Source organism: Gadus macrocephalus, chromosome 9, assembly GCF_031168955.1.
Source record: "Gadus macrocephalus chromosome 9, ASM3116895v1".
NCBI lineage: Eukaryota > Metazoa > Chordata > Actinopteri > Gadiformes > Gadidae > Gadus > Gadus macrocephalus.
In genome coordinates this window covers 17,664,851-17,680,211 of record NC_082390.1, presented here as the reverse complement: position 1 = coordinate 17,680,211, position 15,361 = coordinate 17,664,851, and the positions used below count along the sequence as shown (strand labels likewise).

The following is a 15,361-nucleotide window of genomic DNA, read 5'->3' as shown; positions in this document are numbered from 1 at the left end:
TAAGCAAACACAACAGTGTGCACATCAGAAAAAAACAAGATCTGGAAACGAGCAACAGACTGGTATGAGAACATTGCTTGTTTGTTTAGGCTAATATGTTATCGGTTTCAAGTCTATCTAATGATAAGTTGGTAAATAAAAATGACCTTGTCAATGTTAATTATATATTTTTATCGAATTTAATATATGAAGATGTGCATGTGTTTTTGTTTTTGTTTTCGACGGGCCTGTTACATCCTATTCAATTCAATAAGCAATTGGTTATGCAAGGAAGGGTAGCAGATGTGAGGAACATCACAGATGGCTATGCCAACAAAGGGACGGGGGTCGGGGCCATAAAGCGGCGCTGTTCCTTTAAGGCGGTGGTCCGCTGCATGGCCGTGTGAAGGTACCGGTTAGGTATAGTGTTGCCAGATTGGGCCAGATTTCCCGCTGGGGGGCAGATTGGGCCAGATTACTGGCAGCAGCGCCAGCGTTGCCAGATTGGGTGGGAAATCTGGCCCAATCTGGCAACGCTGGTTAGGTACACGCTTTAAAGTTTGATTTGGGAATAGAGGGTTTAGTCCATGTAGCGGCCCCATCGGCCAGGGTGTAAAGATATCAGTTTCTAACTGAAATGAGATCAATGTGTCATTTTTGTTCACAGGAACGACCGGGTCGATTTACGTTAATACAAATGAAATATTGGGCTAATGTAGCATTTGTTCAGCGGGCTTTGGCTGCAGTTGACCGCTAGCTGCAGTCACCGACACCCACCTCATCATGCGGTTGGGATTCCTCACACTGATGTTTGGGATTATCACACTCTTGGTTATATTGTTAAAAATGTCCGATATTACGGAGGTAGAAGAAGGTACTGCGTAAGTATAATGTCGTTTTATCTACGCAGTGCATGATTCAGGTTTACAGTAATTGTCCTCATCTTGTACCTTGCAACACATGGCTTTAAAACTCACCCATCCCGCCTTATATGAACTATAAGTAATGTCGCAAGTTCTTTAAAACATGTATTCATACAATGTACGTATGACACATGGTTTAGCAGATATGTGTGTGTTGGTGTGTTCAGACCCGACACACTGGTATGGTTAGGTTACTAGTGGATGAGAGTGAGAGATCTGGGCTATAATTCACTTGTCCTGTGAGACAGGGAGAGAGGGAAGGAGGGATACATTTCCCTTGTCCTGTGAGAGAAACAAAGACCCTTCAGGATGGAGACAATAGGAGGTCTGGGCCCCGGATTTGTAGTCGTTAAGAAATGCAGCTTAGATTCTATTTATGAATCCCAATTAGGCTCCTGTGTCTCATTCTGCAATGAGGTCATATTGATCCTTGCATACACTTGAAGAATATATTACGCAATTGAGGATCCAGTTCAGCATAACACAGTCAATGTGAAGTCTAGACTTGATGTAATTGCATGCATTCATCTCATATGCATCTGTGAACAATGATTGAATGGTTTTCTATACATCAATTCCATATCTATGTTGTTAATGTTGGAGTATAGTTAATTTAACGTTTCATTTAATTAAATCAACCCTTCTAAAGTTGGCTTAGCATGTCCTATGTGTGACACCGAAAACTTTGCAAAATATGAGTAGGCAGACACAGTGATGCATCCTCACATATCCAAACCTCACATTTCCATTGACATTATTGTGTATGCGATGCCTGTTGTTGATCGATTTGCAACATATAACAATTTATAGATATTATTCTTGTTCATTACAGTTCACAATGTCCTTCATATTCATGTACAGCCTCATCCCTCAAGTATTTGACTCAGTGTTTGTATTTCACACTGACGCAAATGGGTTATGTGGCATAGTTATATAACACATAAAATGTGTGAAAATAATTGCCTTGGGAAAGTTGTTGGGCAGATTTAACATGGAAATGATGTAAAACGAAGTTCATTGTCTCTCAAGACAAATATTGTCATTTAGGAAACCTGCAGGAAAGGTGGAGCCAAGTCCTCTGTCAAGTGTAGACAAATACATGAGCCATCAGTCGGCCCGGAGCCCAAACAACACTGCCAACGTGTCTTCAGATCACTGGAGCTTTAATAAAACCCTTTCCAACCTCATCAGGTAAAAGAACACATCCCTCCACCACATACATACACAGGCAGGGTAATAATGCATTCGTAACGCGCTGGTTTTCTCTTCCCCTCTTATTTAGGAAAAACATTCTGAGATTCCTGGATCCCGAGAGGGACATATCTATTTTAAAAGGCACATTGAAACCAGGAGATGTCATCCACTATGTTCTCGACCGGCACAGCACTACGAATATCTCAGAGAACCTGTATCGTCTTCTACCCACCGTCTCTCCTATGAGGAACCAGCACCACAGAAAGTGTGCCATCGTTGGGAACTCTGGGATTCTGCTCAATAGCAGCTGTGGACAAGAAATCGACTCTTATGACTTTGTCATCAGGTATAAATAAGTTGCAAATGAAAAGATACTTATTACATTTCCGATTTGGAATCTTGGTTGAAAATGATAGATTATCTTTTTCATTGCACCTACTCTGCAACATTTGTCCCCATGTTTTGGAAGAATATGTTGGGTCCTCGATAATCTTCGATCGAGCAGTCCACTTATCCAGGACACTTATCGCAAAGAGTAGGGGTTTCCCCGGTGTCCTGGCCCAACCAGGCTACTTCAATCTGGCCCCCTAATAATCCTCCTGTACAATTGGCTGACTCATCAATTCCCTCACTCTCCACCTCAAGCTGGTGTGTGGTGAGCGTTCTGGCGCAGATTGGCTGCCGTGCATCACCCAAGTGGGTGCTACACACTGGTGGTGGTGAGTTAGGTCCCCCCCTTCTGTAAGCGTCTTTGGGTCATTGAAAAGCGCTATATAAATATAATGAATTATTATTATTATTATTACTATGTTACAGCAGAACTTCTTGGGGATGCGGTACAGAGTCTGGGCAAGAAACCAAAAACAGCAAGGGTTGGAGTTACCACTTGGGCTTGTTTCGTTACGGAGATATTCTACCAAAGAATACTAATTTGCGCGAGTGCATGCAGCTTTCAGAAGGGCATTTTATTATGTGTATTTCTACATGGCCACTGGCCAGTCTACAAGGCATGTTGATTTGAAACCCTTTATAAACCCTTTTTTACAATTTACTCTGGCTGGCTGAATATTTGTTGGCAATATACCAGCTACAGATCCCTGCCTCAAGCAACATGATTGGTCGAAACAAAAATGAAAGAAAATAAAACGCATTGTTCCCCCAGATTTCAGCCTGTCTGCCAACAGACTTTAAAGAGCCAGTGAACCCAAAATCACTTTTGTTTTAAACGTGGTCAATTGTCTTATTTGATCGTCAACATAGTTATCGTGGTCCTTTTTCACCGTTACTGAAATGAGTCCTACTTAGAGATTTTTTCTTTGTAAAATGGGATGTTTTCGGGCATTCTTCCCAAACCGCTATGGGATCGTTCCACTTTGCTGCAAACGCAGGTGGCGCTCTTGTCTTGACGTCAGACTAGCTTTTCCGAGATAGTCTGACATCACAGCCAAGGGGCACTAGCGGCGCGGTTTCTGTGGAGCTTATAGTACTTATAGTTAGCACTTATAGTGTAACGATGCGGTGTGTGTGGAAGGTGAAGCTCCGTCTGTGCAGTGATGTATTTAAAGGCCACGTCCTAATGAGGGTAAGGCCTCAGACACCTATAGTATAACGCTACGGTGCATGGTGGATTTCTACATCATTGCTTATTATAACACTCACCGATCAACTGAAAAGGTATCCTAAAGTTGACGTGGGTCGTAACCATGGGAATAACACGCCCCCCTCTTTAAAATCGCATATTGTTCAAATTCCATCTGATACAGTTGACTCACTGGCTCTTTAAATATTAGTCTAAAGACTGACTAGGTCTGTTTCTCTGCAAGGGAAAATTAGTGTAAAAATACCTGAATAAAATGGAGGAAAAGCAGCAGATGTTTAAAGAAGGAGTTGAGACCCTGATTGATTCCTGTCTAGGTGCAACCTGGCCCCGGTGAAGGAGTACTCGGTGGACGTGGGCCGGCGCACCAACCTGGTGACCATGAACCCCTCGGTGGTGCAGCGGGCCTTCCAGGACCTGGCCAGCCCCGAGTGGCGGGACCGCTTCGTGGCCCGGCTGCAGAGCCTCCGGGGCAGCGTGCTGTGGATCCCCGCCTTCATGGCCAAGGGCGGGGAGGAGCGCGTGGAGTGGGCCGCACGGCTCATCCTGCTGCACACCGTGGGCATCCGCACCGCCTTCCCCTCGCTGCGCCTCCTCCACGCCGTGCGGGGGTGAGCAGGAGAGCCACCGCCGCTCATTACTTTGATTTGTTTTTTTATCAACACAGACACACACACACAGACGCGTGTACGCACACGCACACACCTTATTCTCTATTTCATTTATTATTTAGTCTTTTTTTAATTTTTGAGGGAATAATTTTTAACTTGTTTTGAAAGACCAAATGTAACAAATACAAAGAAACTGATACATCGAATTATGTAACCAAAAAATAAGAATAGACATATAACAAAAGGACTGTGATGATGGATGGGGCGTGGAGCCGACTGCCTTCCGCTGTGCCCGCCTAGCCTGCTTTACCTGCATTCTCAAGTCTCAAGGGGCTTAGAGGTACTACCCACCCAACGTTTGGCCTGTTGGCTATTTATAACCGGATCTTTAGAGGCTGATCACTGCAGGCAAAGCTGCTCTGTCCTCTAGTCACCACTGCTTCACTACACTACTATACTCTCTCAGTATTATGGGATGGAAGCGTGTGTGTGGTTTGGCTAAACTGAATCAGTGTGTTCGAATCGATGCAGCAATACAATTTAGCGATCTGGAGCTTTGGATATCTCCCAACTACATTACTCAACAATTACAATTTCTCCCACAAATGGATAATATAATTGTTTTTTTGTTTTTTTGCAGAACAGAATGTTAAGGATATACTTCCTGCAAGGTGTTTATTTTGTAGTTTTTTTCTTACCTCAGACCCACTTCCTGCTCAGGGACGTATTATATTACCAAGCGGCACAGCAGTCCATTGGCAAACAGCCCAATTGATGAGGCAGCGAAGTGCTCATCCAGGAATGAGGTTAAAAGCTTGAGTGAGCTTCTGTTGACAGGCAGAGAAACGTAAGCGGTGTAATTCTTGACACTTACCCCTTTTTCTCAAGAAAGGCGTTCTTCGATTTACACGCCCACTCTTCTGGGCCCCTTGGGAGATATAGATACTGAAGGCGATGCATAGAGACTGCACAAAATTATATATTTGATCGACAGAAAGCGGTTAGAGTGAATGCTCATTTTACTCCATTACAGCATTGAGTTGCAAAAGATTGCAAGCTGAAGTCTGTAAAATACTGCATGGGGCAAAAGTGGGGAAACTATTGGAGTTGAAATGCTGTGTGTGATGCAGCACAGGGCTTTTGTCCATTTTGAAAGACTAAGAATTGCTGGTCTGTCCTATTGTTATCTATTGCTTGCTTTGGGCTCTGTAAAAAGTTCTCCCTCTGCTTTTAAATGTGACCTTAGCGGTAAAGTGCACAGCTAGTGGGAGGCGTAGACAAATTACACAACAGTGCCAGTCGCTGTTGAGCGGGTTTCAATCTTGTCATCTAATCTGGAATGCAGAGCAGTCCCCTCCCAAATCTCAGCAGACCTGATTCAAATGTCTCTCTCAAATGAACCTGTCTCCAACCGTGATGGCAGAGCTTCTAATTAGGAGAGCAGCAGCAGGTTTTACAGTTGAAGCTCTCTGTGAATCCCGGTAACCAGGGGCTTGTTAGAAGGAGACCAAACAGTTCATGTGTGCTCGGCAAACATTTGATGGGTAAATACAAGTGAGAATGTAATTTGTTAAAGGGTCTGAGAAGGCGCAAAGCACTAGTGTCAAATATTGCCTTGCCTTGCCTTGTGTCAAATATGGGAATTTGGAATTGGTCTTCATATCAGTTATCCCCTGATGCCTATTCTTTCAAATTAGCATGTACGAAATAAATCTCTTTGGGGAGTAATTGTGTTGGAGTTTAACTTCCAGTTAATTGTTTAGAAGAATAGATTGTGTTTGTGTGCTCCTGCGTTTAGACTTCCATTGGCTACAACATACAAGAAGTATGTACACGATAGCAAACGCAACCCATATTCTGGTGTAATGTGTGTTAGTCAAGGCATAAATATGACTGCATTATGTAGTACATTTGAAAGTATTCGCCTCCTCTTGTGTTTTTTCCCCCATTGAACCAGCCTCCCCTTGTGCACTGTGTCTGTGTTCTGTAGATATTGGCTGACGAACAATGTGCAGATCAAGCGTCCCACCACGGGGCTGCTCATGTACACCATGGCCACGCGCTTCTGTGAGGAGATCCATTTATACGGCTTCTGGCCCTTCCCGCTGGACCCGCACGGCAGGCCCGTGAAGTACCACTACTACGACGCCCTGGAGTACGACTACACGTCGCACTCCAGCCCCCACACCATGCCGCTGGAGTTCAGGACACTGAACGCGCTTCACAGGAAGGGGGCGCTAAGGCTCCACACTGGGACCTGTCCTACTGGGCGACTGCCAATGGAGAGCGGCCAAGACCGACAGGGCTCCAAGTAAGGTCGTCGTGGAAACATTTGGTTGAACTGCTCGGGGAATACCTTGTGTTTGACCAAGCATACAAAGGCCTAGCCGATGGGGCCAGCATAGAATGTAATTTATACATGTTAAGATTTATATTGTAATCTTTATAATTACCGTAAATGTTGTAGTAAGTGCTAAGATCAGCTTTTGGCTGGTGCTAATTGTTTACAAATATTTGATGCCTGTTTTATTTCATTAATTTATTTCATTCAACTTTTTGGTTCATTATGGATACATTTATATAAACAATTTGAGTAATGATACTGCGTTTGTATTGTAACCTTTCTGGGACTGAACAGTATTTTTACAGAATGTATTGGCTATTTTCTCCATGTGGTCAAAAATGTTCACCCTTTGAAAAAAACCTTTATTTGAGCAATATGTTTCAATATAAATTGTAACACTTTGAGCACAAGCACCAATGTGCAATGTTGCAGCTTTTTTTGTTTTTGAGGAATTGCATTCTTCTATTGATGAAAACCTATAGCTCACATTCCATGCGGTTTTGGTCTTCCTTTATACCTTTATTAGTAATTATATGGATGTACAAAATCATCATGCCTTAAAATATCCAGAATATTTTGTATCGAGAATTTGTATTAACCTTGAATCCTGCTCTCGTGGTGTGACTTTTTTTGCCTGTTTACAAAAAGAGAGCTCAACTAATATGACCTTTCTTTCAAGCTTATTGGAAATCAAACCCAGTTGGTTTGCTCTCCATTTGACCTTAATCTGAGAAAATCCATGATAGGCCTGAAATATCTTTTTGGCATTTCCTTTTTTCTGTGTGTTCACTTTATCTTGGCATGTATAGAATGTATATTCCGGCCATTTAACATTGGCAAATATTTAAACTATCTACATCTTCATTAGTATAACACTTTAAATCTCAGAGTGCCTGTAAAGCTGCCTCTTTATAAAGTATAACAGACAAAAAGGATGATACATTAGGAAAGTCCTATTTGTTAGAATGTCGTGATCTCCATCTATGTACACAGGCAACAGTTCTTGATTCCAGCATTTTTAAGCAAGCATATGTTCATTAGAGGACACACCTGTTGATGGAGGTTACCACTGTTTGACTTCACTGAAACAAGGAGTACCCTTTGTGTTATCGACCATCAAGTAAACAGACATTTGGTTCCCTTTTGACCGGATTCCTCCGTAGACTTTACATTTCCCTGATAATGCTGCTAATGAAGTTAACTGATAATAGATATACCAGTGACGTTAGACATCAGCCGGCTGAGGTCACAAATGTTTGTTTGTATAGGTAGAGAGTTTGGCAAAAATGGGAAACCTCCTCTGCCCATACTGCTAGGTTGATAAGCCAACCTCCCAGCAGCAGCACTTACGGTACTATTCCACTGAGGTGCAATTTTCTGATTGTAAAATTCATGGTTTCTATATAGCGTTAAACTACTTATGTATGTATTATGCCTATGTATAATAAAAATTAACAATACTGCCTTTCAAGAAATGCATGTCTGATTAAGATGTGATTGTGTGGCTCGATTACTTTTGTGCGATGAGAACATTTAGCGACAGAAAAAATAAAAGGTTATTTTTACAAGAATACTTAAGCGGATGATTCCTTTAAAGGACTTAACAATGTATGTTACAAACATCCCTGCATCGGTGTTTGGGATGTAAAATCCACACGGGCAAATAAAAGACACTTGTAGACAAAAAATCCTGTTATCTTTGCTTTAGAAATAAAAAGGGAAAACATTTATTTGGCCTGGCTTTTCTTGGTGAACATAAGACGATTCAACTTGAAATGAGGGTGAGGTTATGAATTCCAAGTGTCAACACCTCGTATCCACTATGATCAGCCTCACAGCCCAGCTTGAAATCCAATAGACCTGCAGAACATCTCCTTATTGACTCTGGATGGAGTCTGTTTCAGAGACAGCACAACCTATGGGTAATTGTGTCTCAGTCATTGTGCTTCATGTAGTGAATACATTCAACGTTACTAGTACAGTTTGATTTTTCTCAAATGATTCCTTAATTGATTAAAGGAAAAATGCAAATGTCGTACACCGTGAGACCTTTCTTCTGCAATGATACCTTTAAGCCTTTAAACAAATTAATGAGTTTAGGACCTTTATGAGGATCAGTCAAACATTAGACGGATGAATAGCAAAGGATGTTTGCACTCAAGAGGGACCGTGAGACGCCAAACGCAGCTGTTACCTGGGGGTGTGCAACTGGTTTATTTGGATTGTAGATGGGGCTTCAGAACTTCAACTATCGTGTATGAATATATTAGTGTCAACCAACCCCAAGTGTGTAATATTTAACTGATGATAACCTAGAATGTAATAATCTAGGTATGTTTAATCTAAATAGGACTCAATGGCAACAAATGTTTCACCTAAAACGATAATTGATATAATCTTTAATATATGTCCAATGAATTTACAGACATGTACAGATAAAGCTTTGTAATATGTATTTTTGTACAGAGGAACACCTACAAGAAAGGTAACACAGGACTTCAGATATTGTCCTAAGACATTAAAAGCAGTATTCATTCTCTGGGTGGGAGGTCAAAGCCACACACACACACACACACACACACACACACACACACACACACACACACACACACACACACACACACACACACACACACACACACACACACACACACACACACACACACACATCCTGTCCAATTGTCCTTGAGGAAGGTCAGTGAAAGCCTACATTCCTTTATAGACAAAGGAAACTTGATCTTAAAAAACACCAAGAAAAAAAATTAAGCCAAAGGCCAGCCATTGTCAAAGAATAGTTATCAGCTCAGAGTTTCAGCTGTGTGACCGAAGAGTCATTGGTAAGCAGTTCCATTTTTGCCATCCCACTTAGCAGCTGATATCAGCGATTATATCAGAGGGTTGACTTTATAGAATTAATTCAGTGCAATCATTGACGTGAAAGTCAGCCTACTCCTAGCTAATGGAATGATATTTTCCTTTCCATTAATCAGTAGATCTGCAACTTAGTACAAGCAAAGAACTGACTTCTCATATCATATGAGAAGTCAGTTCTTATATGTGCCATAAGAACCACCTTCAGTATGGCAGTAAACAGCATACTGTTAAAACACAAATGGCATCTGTAAATGAACAATGCTTCGTACATTTGATTCAGCAAATATTGGTCTTGGCTTTAGTCAAGTACACTTAAATGAATTGGCCAGGCTAACAACTAGGGCTGAAATTAAAACATGTTCTGTTTGAGTCTCTCTGTATGAGTTTGTGATAGTACATGAGACAGAATCTTACAATGAACTCCTGCCAAACATGTGGTGCATTGTCTGAAACATTCAAATGTAGGTTTCAATTCATATCTGACGGGAAATTTGTTATTATGGGATGATGGCAGCCCAAATATTAAGACTTTATAAAAAATGTCAGAAGAGCAACCTTCAATAAAAATCACATTGCTGAAGTTTGGGGAAATTGTCAAGTTTTCAACATACAATACAAAGTGTGTAATGTAAAGTACTTCAGATTTTCTTCTAACAAAAAATGATGTTGACGCCAATGCTTCCATTCACCTGTAAATAAACAAAATAGGAGTGAGAATGACACAGCACTAGTAATAGACGATGAAACCGAACTAGTATTGAATCATGCAAACTATGAAGGAAGTAAGCCTACAGACTCTCGTAAGACTTGGAAGTCAAGTATATCAGGTTTACAAACTTTGAGAGGAAATGGTTCTCGGAACAATAGCAAAGTCGGAAGGGGCAAACCTTGAGTAAACAAAAGTATTGACGCAAAGGGCTAAGATGTCTTGGATTGCAAACGCCTAGCTATTAAAATAACGAGAAGCTCCCTGGCTTCCTACTGGCAACGCCTCATCCTTCCATTTTAGTTTCAGGAACAATGTAAATTGGTCATGAGCCTGATTAAAACCAAGAGGGACGCAGCAGGGAAAAACATGCCACAACAACCAAGTCTGAAATGCAATATTATCGGTGTTAATGATTATTGAAGATGTTGAAGTTGTTGATGCATACCAGAGCTGGAACTTCTTTGTAAATACATAGGAAGGCCTAGAAGCTTTTTTTTAAACATATTAAAAACATTTGATCTTGGATGACGTGTAAATTACTTAATCCCAAACCTGTACTTGACATCAAAGAGGGTTGAGTCGTCTTCATCCTCATTATCGTCATTGAGTGGCGCCATCTCCACTCGCTCGGCGGGCGTCGTTATAATGTCATACTTTCGTGTTTTCCGAATTCGTCTTCCAGATCTAAAAGGGAAACACCGAATTGAAAACAAAACAATATCAAGCCAAACTTCTGCATAGGAAATAATCCTATGTTGTCTCACATGATGTACCCTATGTCTATTGACCATATGTTAGCATCTGCTTGTGTCCACGATAAGCGGGTTTAATGGGTTTATTGCTCGTGGCAGCTGTGTTGATGTATATGACACGATTCAGCTAGCGACAATGTTAGAGTTAACCATCGTTGTTAATAGCCTATGCATAAAGTGAGGAGGAAAATATTCTGCTCCATCCATCCCTTCACCTCCCCTCCACATGTAGCCTAGCTGCCGTTCACGACTATGACCCTTGGCAAAAAAAACAACAACACATTGAGATGCACGAAATGCGATTTTTGGAGATGATTATTGGTTATGTGGTCCTTGCCAAAGGACCACTCGAGCGATGCAGCTGTTTTTGCAATCGGGCCTACCTGATTACTTTAATGACCAGGCACGTGATGAGCACAGCTGTCACCACGACGATGAGGATAACAAGGACCTTCAAAGTGGGTAGGTGGGTCAGTATGGATGAGATACGAGACTCGGTGGAGGCCGTGGAAGAGTTCATCTTCGACTGATCCTCAGTCATGGATGTGGTTGAGTTCAAACGCGTCGCAGGTGAGGAGAGAGTCTGTGGTTCACCGATGGTGCCATGCCATGACACCGCCATCAACATAAATGTTAGGATTAGTTTATATTTCGTCATAACGATGGGAAAAATAAATGACAGCTGTCAAAAGTGCGAAGCCTTTTGGAGGTTGCTGGTTGAAGTTTGGCATAATCCCGATGTCACATGATTGAGGCTTGTTTCATTGCGTTAGGGTAATTCAGCAAACAACGAATGCATCCAATAGTCCATGTATCTGTCTGTTTCCAGTGTGATCGAGACGCCGTCCCCAATGCTCCTTGTCTCTGCTCCTTGACAGTGTTGCCAGATTGGGCCAGATTTGGAGTGTGTGTTATCCGTGACGCGCGTCCTCTCGTACCTTCCTGCGCGCGTTTGAAACGCGGGGAACAGGACATGGGATTATCTGGCACCGGAAGAGCTCGGTACAAGAGTGTGGCGACAGCTCGTGCCGATAGTGTAAAGACCGAGGTTAAACATTTTAAGTTTATTGAAGTAGTTAACACGTTGTTACATTTTCCATCCAAATGAAGCCCCAACACGAACCCCAACCCAAAAACACACACGCGCACACAGCTCCCTCTCCTGTCCCTCTTTCCCTCACCATTTGTGAGGTGTGTGTGTGTGTGTGTGTGTGTGTGTGTGTGTGTGTGTGTGTGTGTGTGTGTGTGTGTGTGTGTGTGTGTGTGTGCAAATGATCGACCTCTTCATATTGCACACCAGGGGGCAGCACATAATAACAGATCCATTGAGTGGCGAAGTCACGCCCATTCCGGTAGAGCCCATGGGACCTATGAGATCGAAAAATATAAATCGATTTCAATGGAGAGAAAGTAATTATCTTCTGGTTCCAGTCTTTATATGCGGATTACGCATATGTTGTTTTTAGATTTAAATGATAATTTTTCATGTCAAGCGATTGACCGTTTATTGTGCAATTGTTCAGTTAAAGGCTGTAGAGAAAACACAACACGTCTTCGTATGGGACGTCATGCTCCCCGACTGGCGTGGACACGACTGACAATCTCCCCATATGCATTACTGAAACTCTCCACATGCGCCGATTTATAATGGTTTTCACCTCTTTCGATGCTTTTATCCTCCCCTTGGGAAAAAAAAGCGGTGAAGTGGAGCAGAGAGATCGCCATGTCTGTACCGGAGTTCCAAGTGCGGGTGGTGACGTATATTATTCGCGTCGAGAGCAGCGAGTTCACAAAGCGGCCTCACACAGAACCTAACATTATCAAACTTCTTCGCGAAGTTTAGTTTAGTTTTCTTTGCATGAAAAATTATCATTTAAATCCACAAACAACATATGTGTGATCCAGGGCATATAAAGACTGGAACCAGAAAATAATTACTTTCTCTCCATTGAAACCCATTCATATTTTTCGATCTCTTAGGTCCCATGGGCTCTACCGGAAGGTAGAGCTCTACGTGACTTCGCCACTTTGTACGGGTGGCTATCTAGAGGTTACGTTAGGTTAGTTATTGTCAAGTTATTGCTTTCGTTTTGTTACTAAACCATATGTCACCACATTGATAAACCACACCTTAGGATTCGGAATATAAAATAAGAACCTACTATCAAGTGTGCAGTTATCAAAAAATAAATTCAGTAATAGTAATTATCATGATTTATTTATTAAAGCAGATGATTCCCCATTTGATTTGTGATCATTTAAGATAGGGTTAGGCTAACTCAAGGGTTATCCTATAAATTAAAACCTTAGTTAACATAAACGCCACTAGTAAACGATTACTAGTCTAGACCATAGCTCTGGTCTAGACCATTGCCTGGCTGGATTATTAACACAGTTGGTTCCATTTGTTTCCACAGGCGTTGGCCATTTTGGTGTTCTTGAGCAGTGTGATGTCAGTCCTGTACTACCTTGGGCTGATGCAGTGAATCATCGTTAATTAAGGTAATGCAGCCAGGCAGATTCCAATCCAAACACATGTGAATGGTGTCCTTAGCCTGAACCTATGTCTATGAGTTATTGAAGATTTCTGTTTTGGTCCACCTATAGATCTCATGGGTTATGCAGCTAACATTGGGAACCTCAGCCACAGAGACATTAAGCGTGGTTGGCAACATATTCATTGGACAGGTATACAAGCTACTGTTTGTTTTCTTTATCTCGCTGACTAATTTGTGACATTTGTTTCAAAAGGAATCAAGCTTCACATTTATTGTGTCTAGAAGCTTTTTGAAGAAAATGTTGTTACGAATGATTACTCCACATTAGAATAGAACAATTGTACCTATTTGTACCTATTTTATCAACCTCTTTATTTCCATTAGACAGAGGCACCACTGTTGATCCGTCCTTACTTAGAGGAGATGACCGAATCAGAGATCCATGCTGTCATGACTGGAGGATTTGCCACCATTGCAGGCAGTGTAATGGGGGTTCATCTCCTTTGGTGTAAGTGCTGCTGACTTTCTGCTCCCGCCTAGCTATTGGTTTTGGTCCCTGATTTGATGTTTAACCCATATCCATACAGATTGACGCGTCCTCTCTGATATCCGCCTCAGTGATGGCTGCACCGTGTGCTCTAGCCATCTCAAAGCTCTTGTACCCCGAGACAGAGGAGTTCGCCGACCAGTCAGATGAGGACATTATGGTGTCTTCCTGGTACGTCTATGTCACTTCCTGAAATACCTCTTGTACCTTGTATTTGGTTTGTTTTAAAAGGTTTATTTTGAATCCCACAGGGAGGAACGTAACGTTCTGGAAGCTGCGAGCAATGGAGCGTCCGCAAGCATCGGTCTAGTCGCTAACATTGTGGTGAATCTTATACTCTATCTTGCTATCGTGATGTTCATTAATGCCACTTTAGGGTGGCTGGGCAGCATGGTTGGATATCCTTCTGTCTCCTTCCAGGTGTGTTCTCTGGACATTTACTTGGGGCTCATGCTGCGTTCTGTTGCACAGATCTGTATATTATGAAATCAACGGAAACATGTATGGTTTATTGGGGTTGTCTTCTACCTGCAGCTCATCTGCTCCTACGTGTTCATGCCCTTCGCCTTTTATGATGGGGATACCCTACGAAGAGTCTTTCACGGTCGCGGAGCTGCTCGGCACCAAGCTCTTTCTGAACGAGTTTCTGGCCTATAAGAAATTGGCCAAAATAAAAACGAATCGGGTCGAAGGACTTGAAGTGATTGATGGAGTAAGACAGTGGATCTCTGTGAGTGGACCTTTTTTGTTGTCTTTTTGTAGTCTTCATTTACTGGGTGCATTGCCAGTACTAGTGTTAGTTTTGCCGGCATAGCGTCATGCAGCTGTCATTGTAAAATGGGTGCATTTTCTTCGACACTCTTGGTTGTGTCCATCAAAGGTCCGATGGGAAGTTATCAGCACGTACGCCCTCTGTGGATTTGCCAATATTAGCTAAATTGGCCTGGTGATGGGAGGCCTGGGTCTGTATAACCTTTATTATATAACCGTTATTTCCTTGTTTTGAATCCAACCGATATTTCTCGATTCAAAGCATCCATATGCCTAGCCAAAAAAAAAGATGTAGCAGCTTTGGTAGTCAGAGCACTATTCGCTGGGACCTGTACATCATTTATCAATGCTTGCATTGCAGGTAAGCCAGTCAAAATTCCTTCCATTTTCCAGGCTGACCACATTTTTTGCATATGGCTAACAGCGACTGTAACTCTATCTAAGGGGTCCTCTTTGTTCCTCCTCTGGACTGCCTGAGCATCTTCAGAACATCTGTGTTCAACGGGACGGAGGGGAACATTCAAACATGCTGCAATGACCTCTACGCAAGGTACGTCAATCT

General features: G+C 42.1%; 4 protein-coding genes across 5 annotated transcripts in view; 3 read left to right on the top strand and 1 right to left on the bottom strand.

Annotated features, from left to right (window-relative positions):
• Positions 1–122: 122 nt before the first annotated feature.
• On the top strand, positions 123–8,108 carry st8sia2 (ST8 alpha-N-acetyl-neuraminide alpha-2,8-sialyltransferase 2). 2 transcript variants are annotated; one of them, XM_060061261.1, is made up of 5 exons: positions 123–860; positions 1,950–2,093; positions 2,185–2,442; positions 4,011–4,304; positions 6,295–8,108. In XM_060061261.1, exons 1-5 carry the CDS (start codon positions 763–765, stop codon positions 6,617–6,619), a joined length of 1,119 nt encoding a protein of 372 aa, XP_059917244.1. In that variant the 5' UTR covers positions 123–762; the 3' UTR covers positions 6,620–8,108. The 2 variants fall into 2 exon arrangements, with proteins under 2 accessions (XP_059917244.1, XP_059917243.1); XM_060061260.1 differs by having other exon boundaries at positions 1,932–2,093.
• A 922-nt stretch (positions 8,109–9,030) lies between these two features.
• On the bottom strand, positions 9,031–11,922 carry fam174b (family with sequence similarity 174 member B). Its single transcript, XM_060061263.1, has 3 exons — positions 11,367–11,922; positions 10,784–10,915; positions 9,031–10,211 (listed from the first exon to the last, which is right to left on the bottom strand). Exons 1-3 carry the CDS (start codon positions 11,639–11,641, stop codon positions 10,208–10,210), a joined length of 411 nt encoding a protein of 136 aa, XP_059917246.1. The 5' UTR covers positions 11,642–11,922; the 3' UTR covers positions 9,031–10,207.
• LOC132464725 (sodium/nucleoside cotransporter 1-like) lies at positions 11,891–15,020 on the top strand. Its single transcript, XM_060061262.1, is given in 8 exon segments — positions 11,891–12,031; positions 13,401–13,485; positions 13,591–13,671; positions 13,866–13,972; positions 13,974–13,989; positions 14,069–14,199; positions 14,563–14,758; positions 14,909–15,020. Coding segments are annotated over 6 exon segments (576 nt in total). The 5' UTR covers positions 11,891–12,031; positions 13,401–13,485; positions 13,591–13,602; the 3' UTR covers positions 14,966–15,020.
• Positions 15,021–15,031: 11 nt separating this feature from the next.
• chd2 (chromodomain helicase DNA binding protein 2) overlaps positions 15,032–15,361 on the top strand; it is a 34,298-nt gene continuing 33,968 nt past the window's right edge. Inside the window, exons 1-2 of the mRNA XM_060061254.1 lie at positions 15,032–15,160; positions 15,244–15,349. The gene's annotated coding sequence lies outside the window, so the exon portion shown is untranslated. The remainder of the gene's footprint in view (positions 15,161–15,243; positions 15,350–15,361) is intronic.

Excerpts from the sequence above, each read along its gene's own strand:
- st8sia2 (XM_060061260.1), top strand. The coding sequence starts at position 763 with ATGCGGTTGGGATTCCTCACACTGATGTTTGGGATTATCACACTCTTG. Across the intron at positions 2,094-2,184 it reads ACCCTTTCCAACCTCATCAG|GAAAAACATTCTGAGATTCC; the intron begins GTAAAAGAACAC and ends CCTCTTATTTAG. Across the intron at positions 2,443-4,010 it reads TCTTATGACTTTGTCATCAG|GTGCAACCTGGCCCCGGTGA; the intron begins GTATAAATAAGT and ends ATTCCTGTCTAG.
- fam174b (XM_060061263.1), bottom strand. The coding sequence starts at position 11,641 with ATGACGAAATATAAACTAATCCTAACATTTATGTTGATGGCGGTGTCA. Across the intron at positions 10,916-11,366 it reads CTGGTCATTAAAGTAATCAG|ATCTGGAAGACGAATTCGGA; the intron begins GTAGGCCCGATT and ends TTTCCCTTTTAG.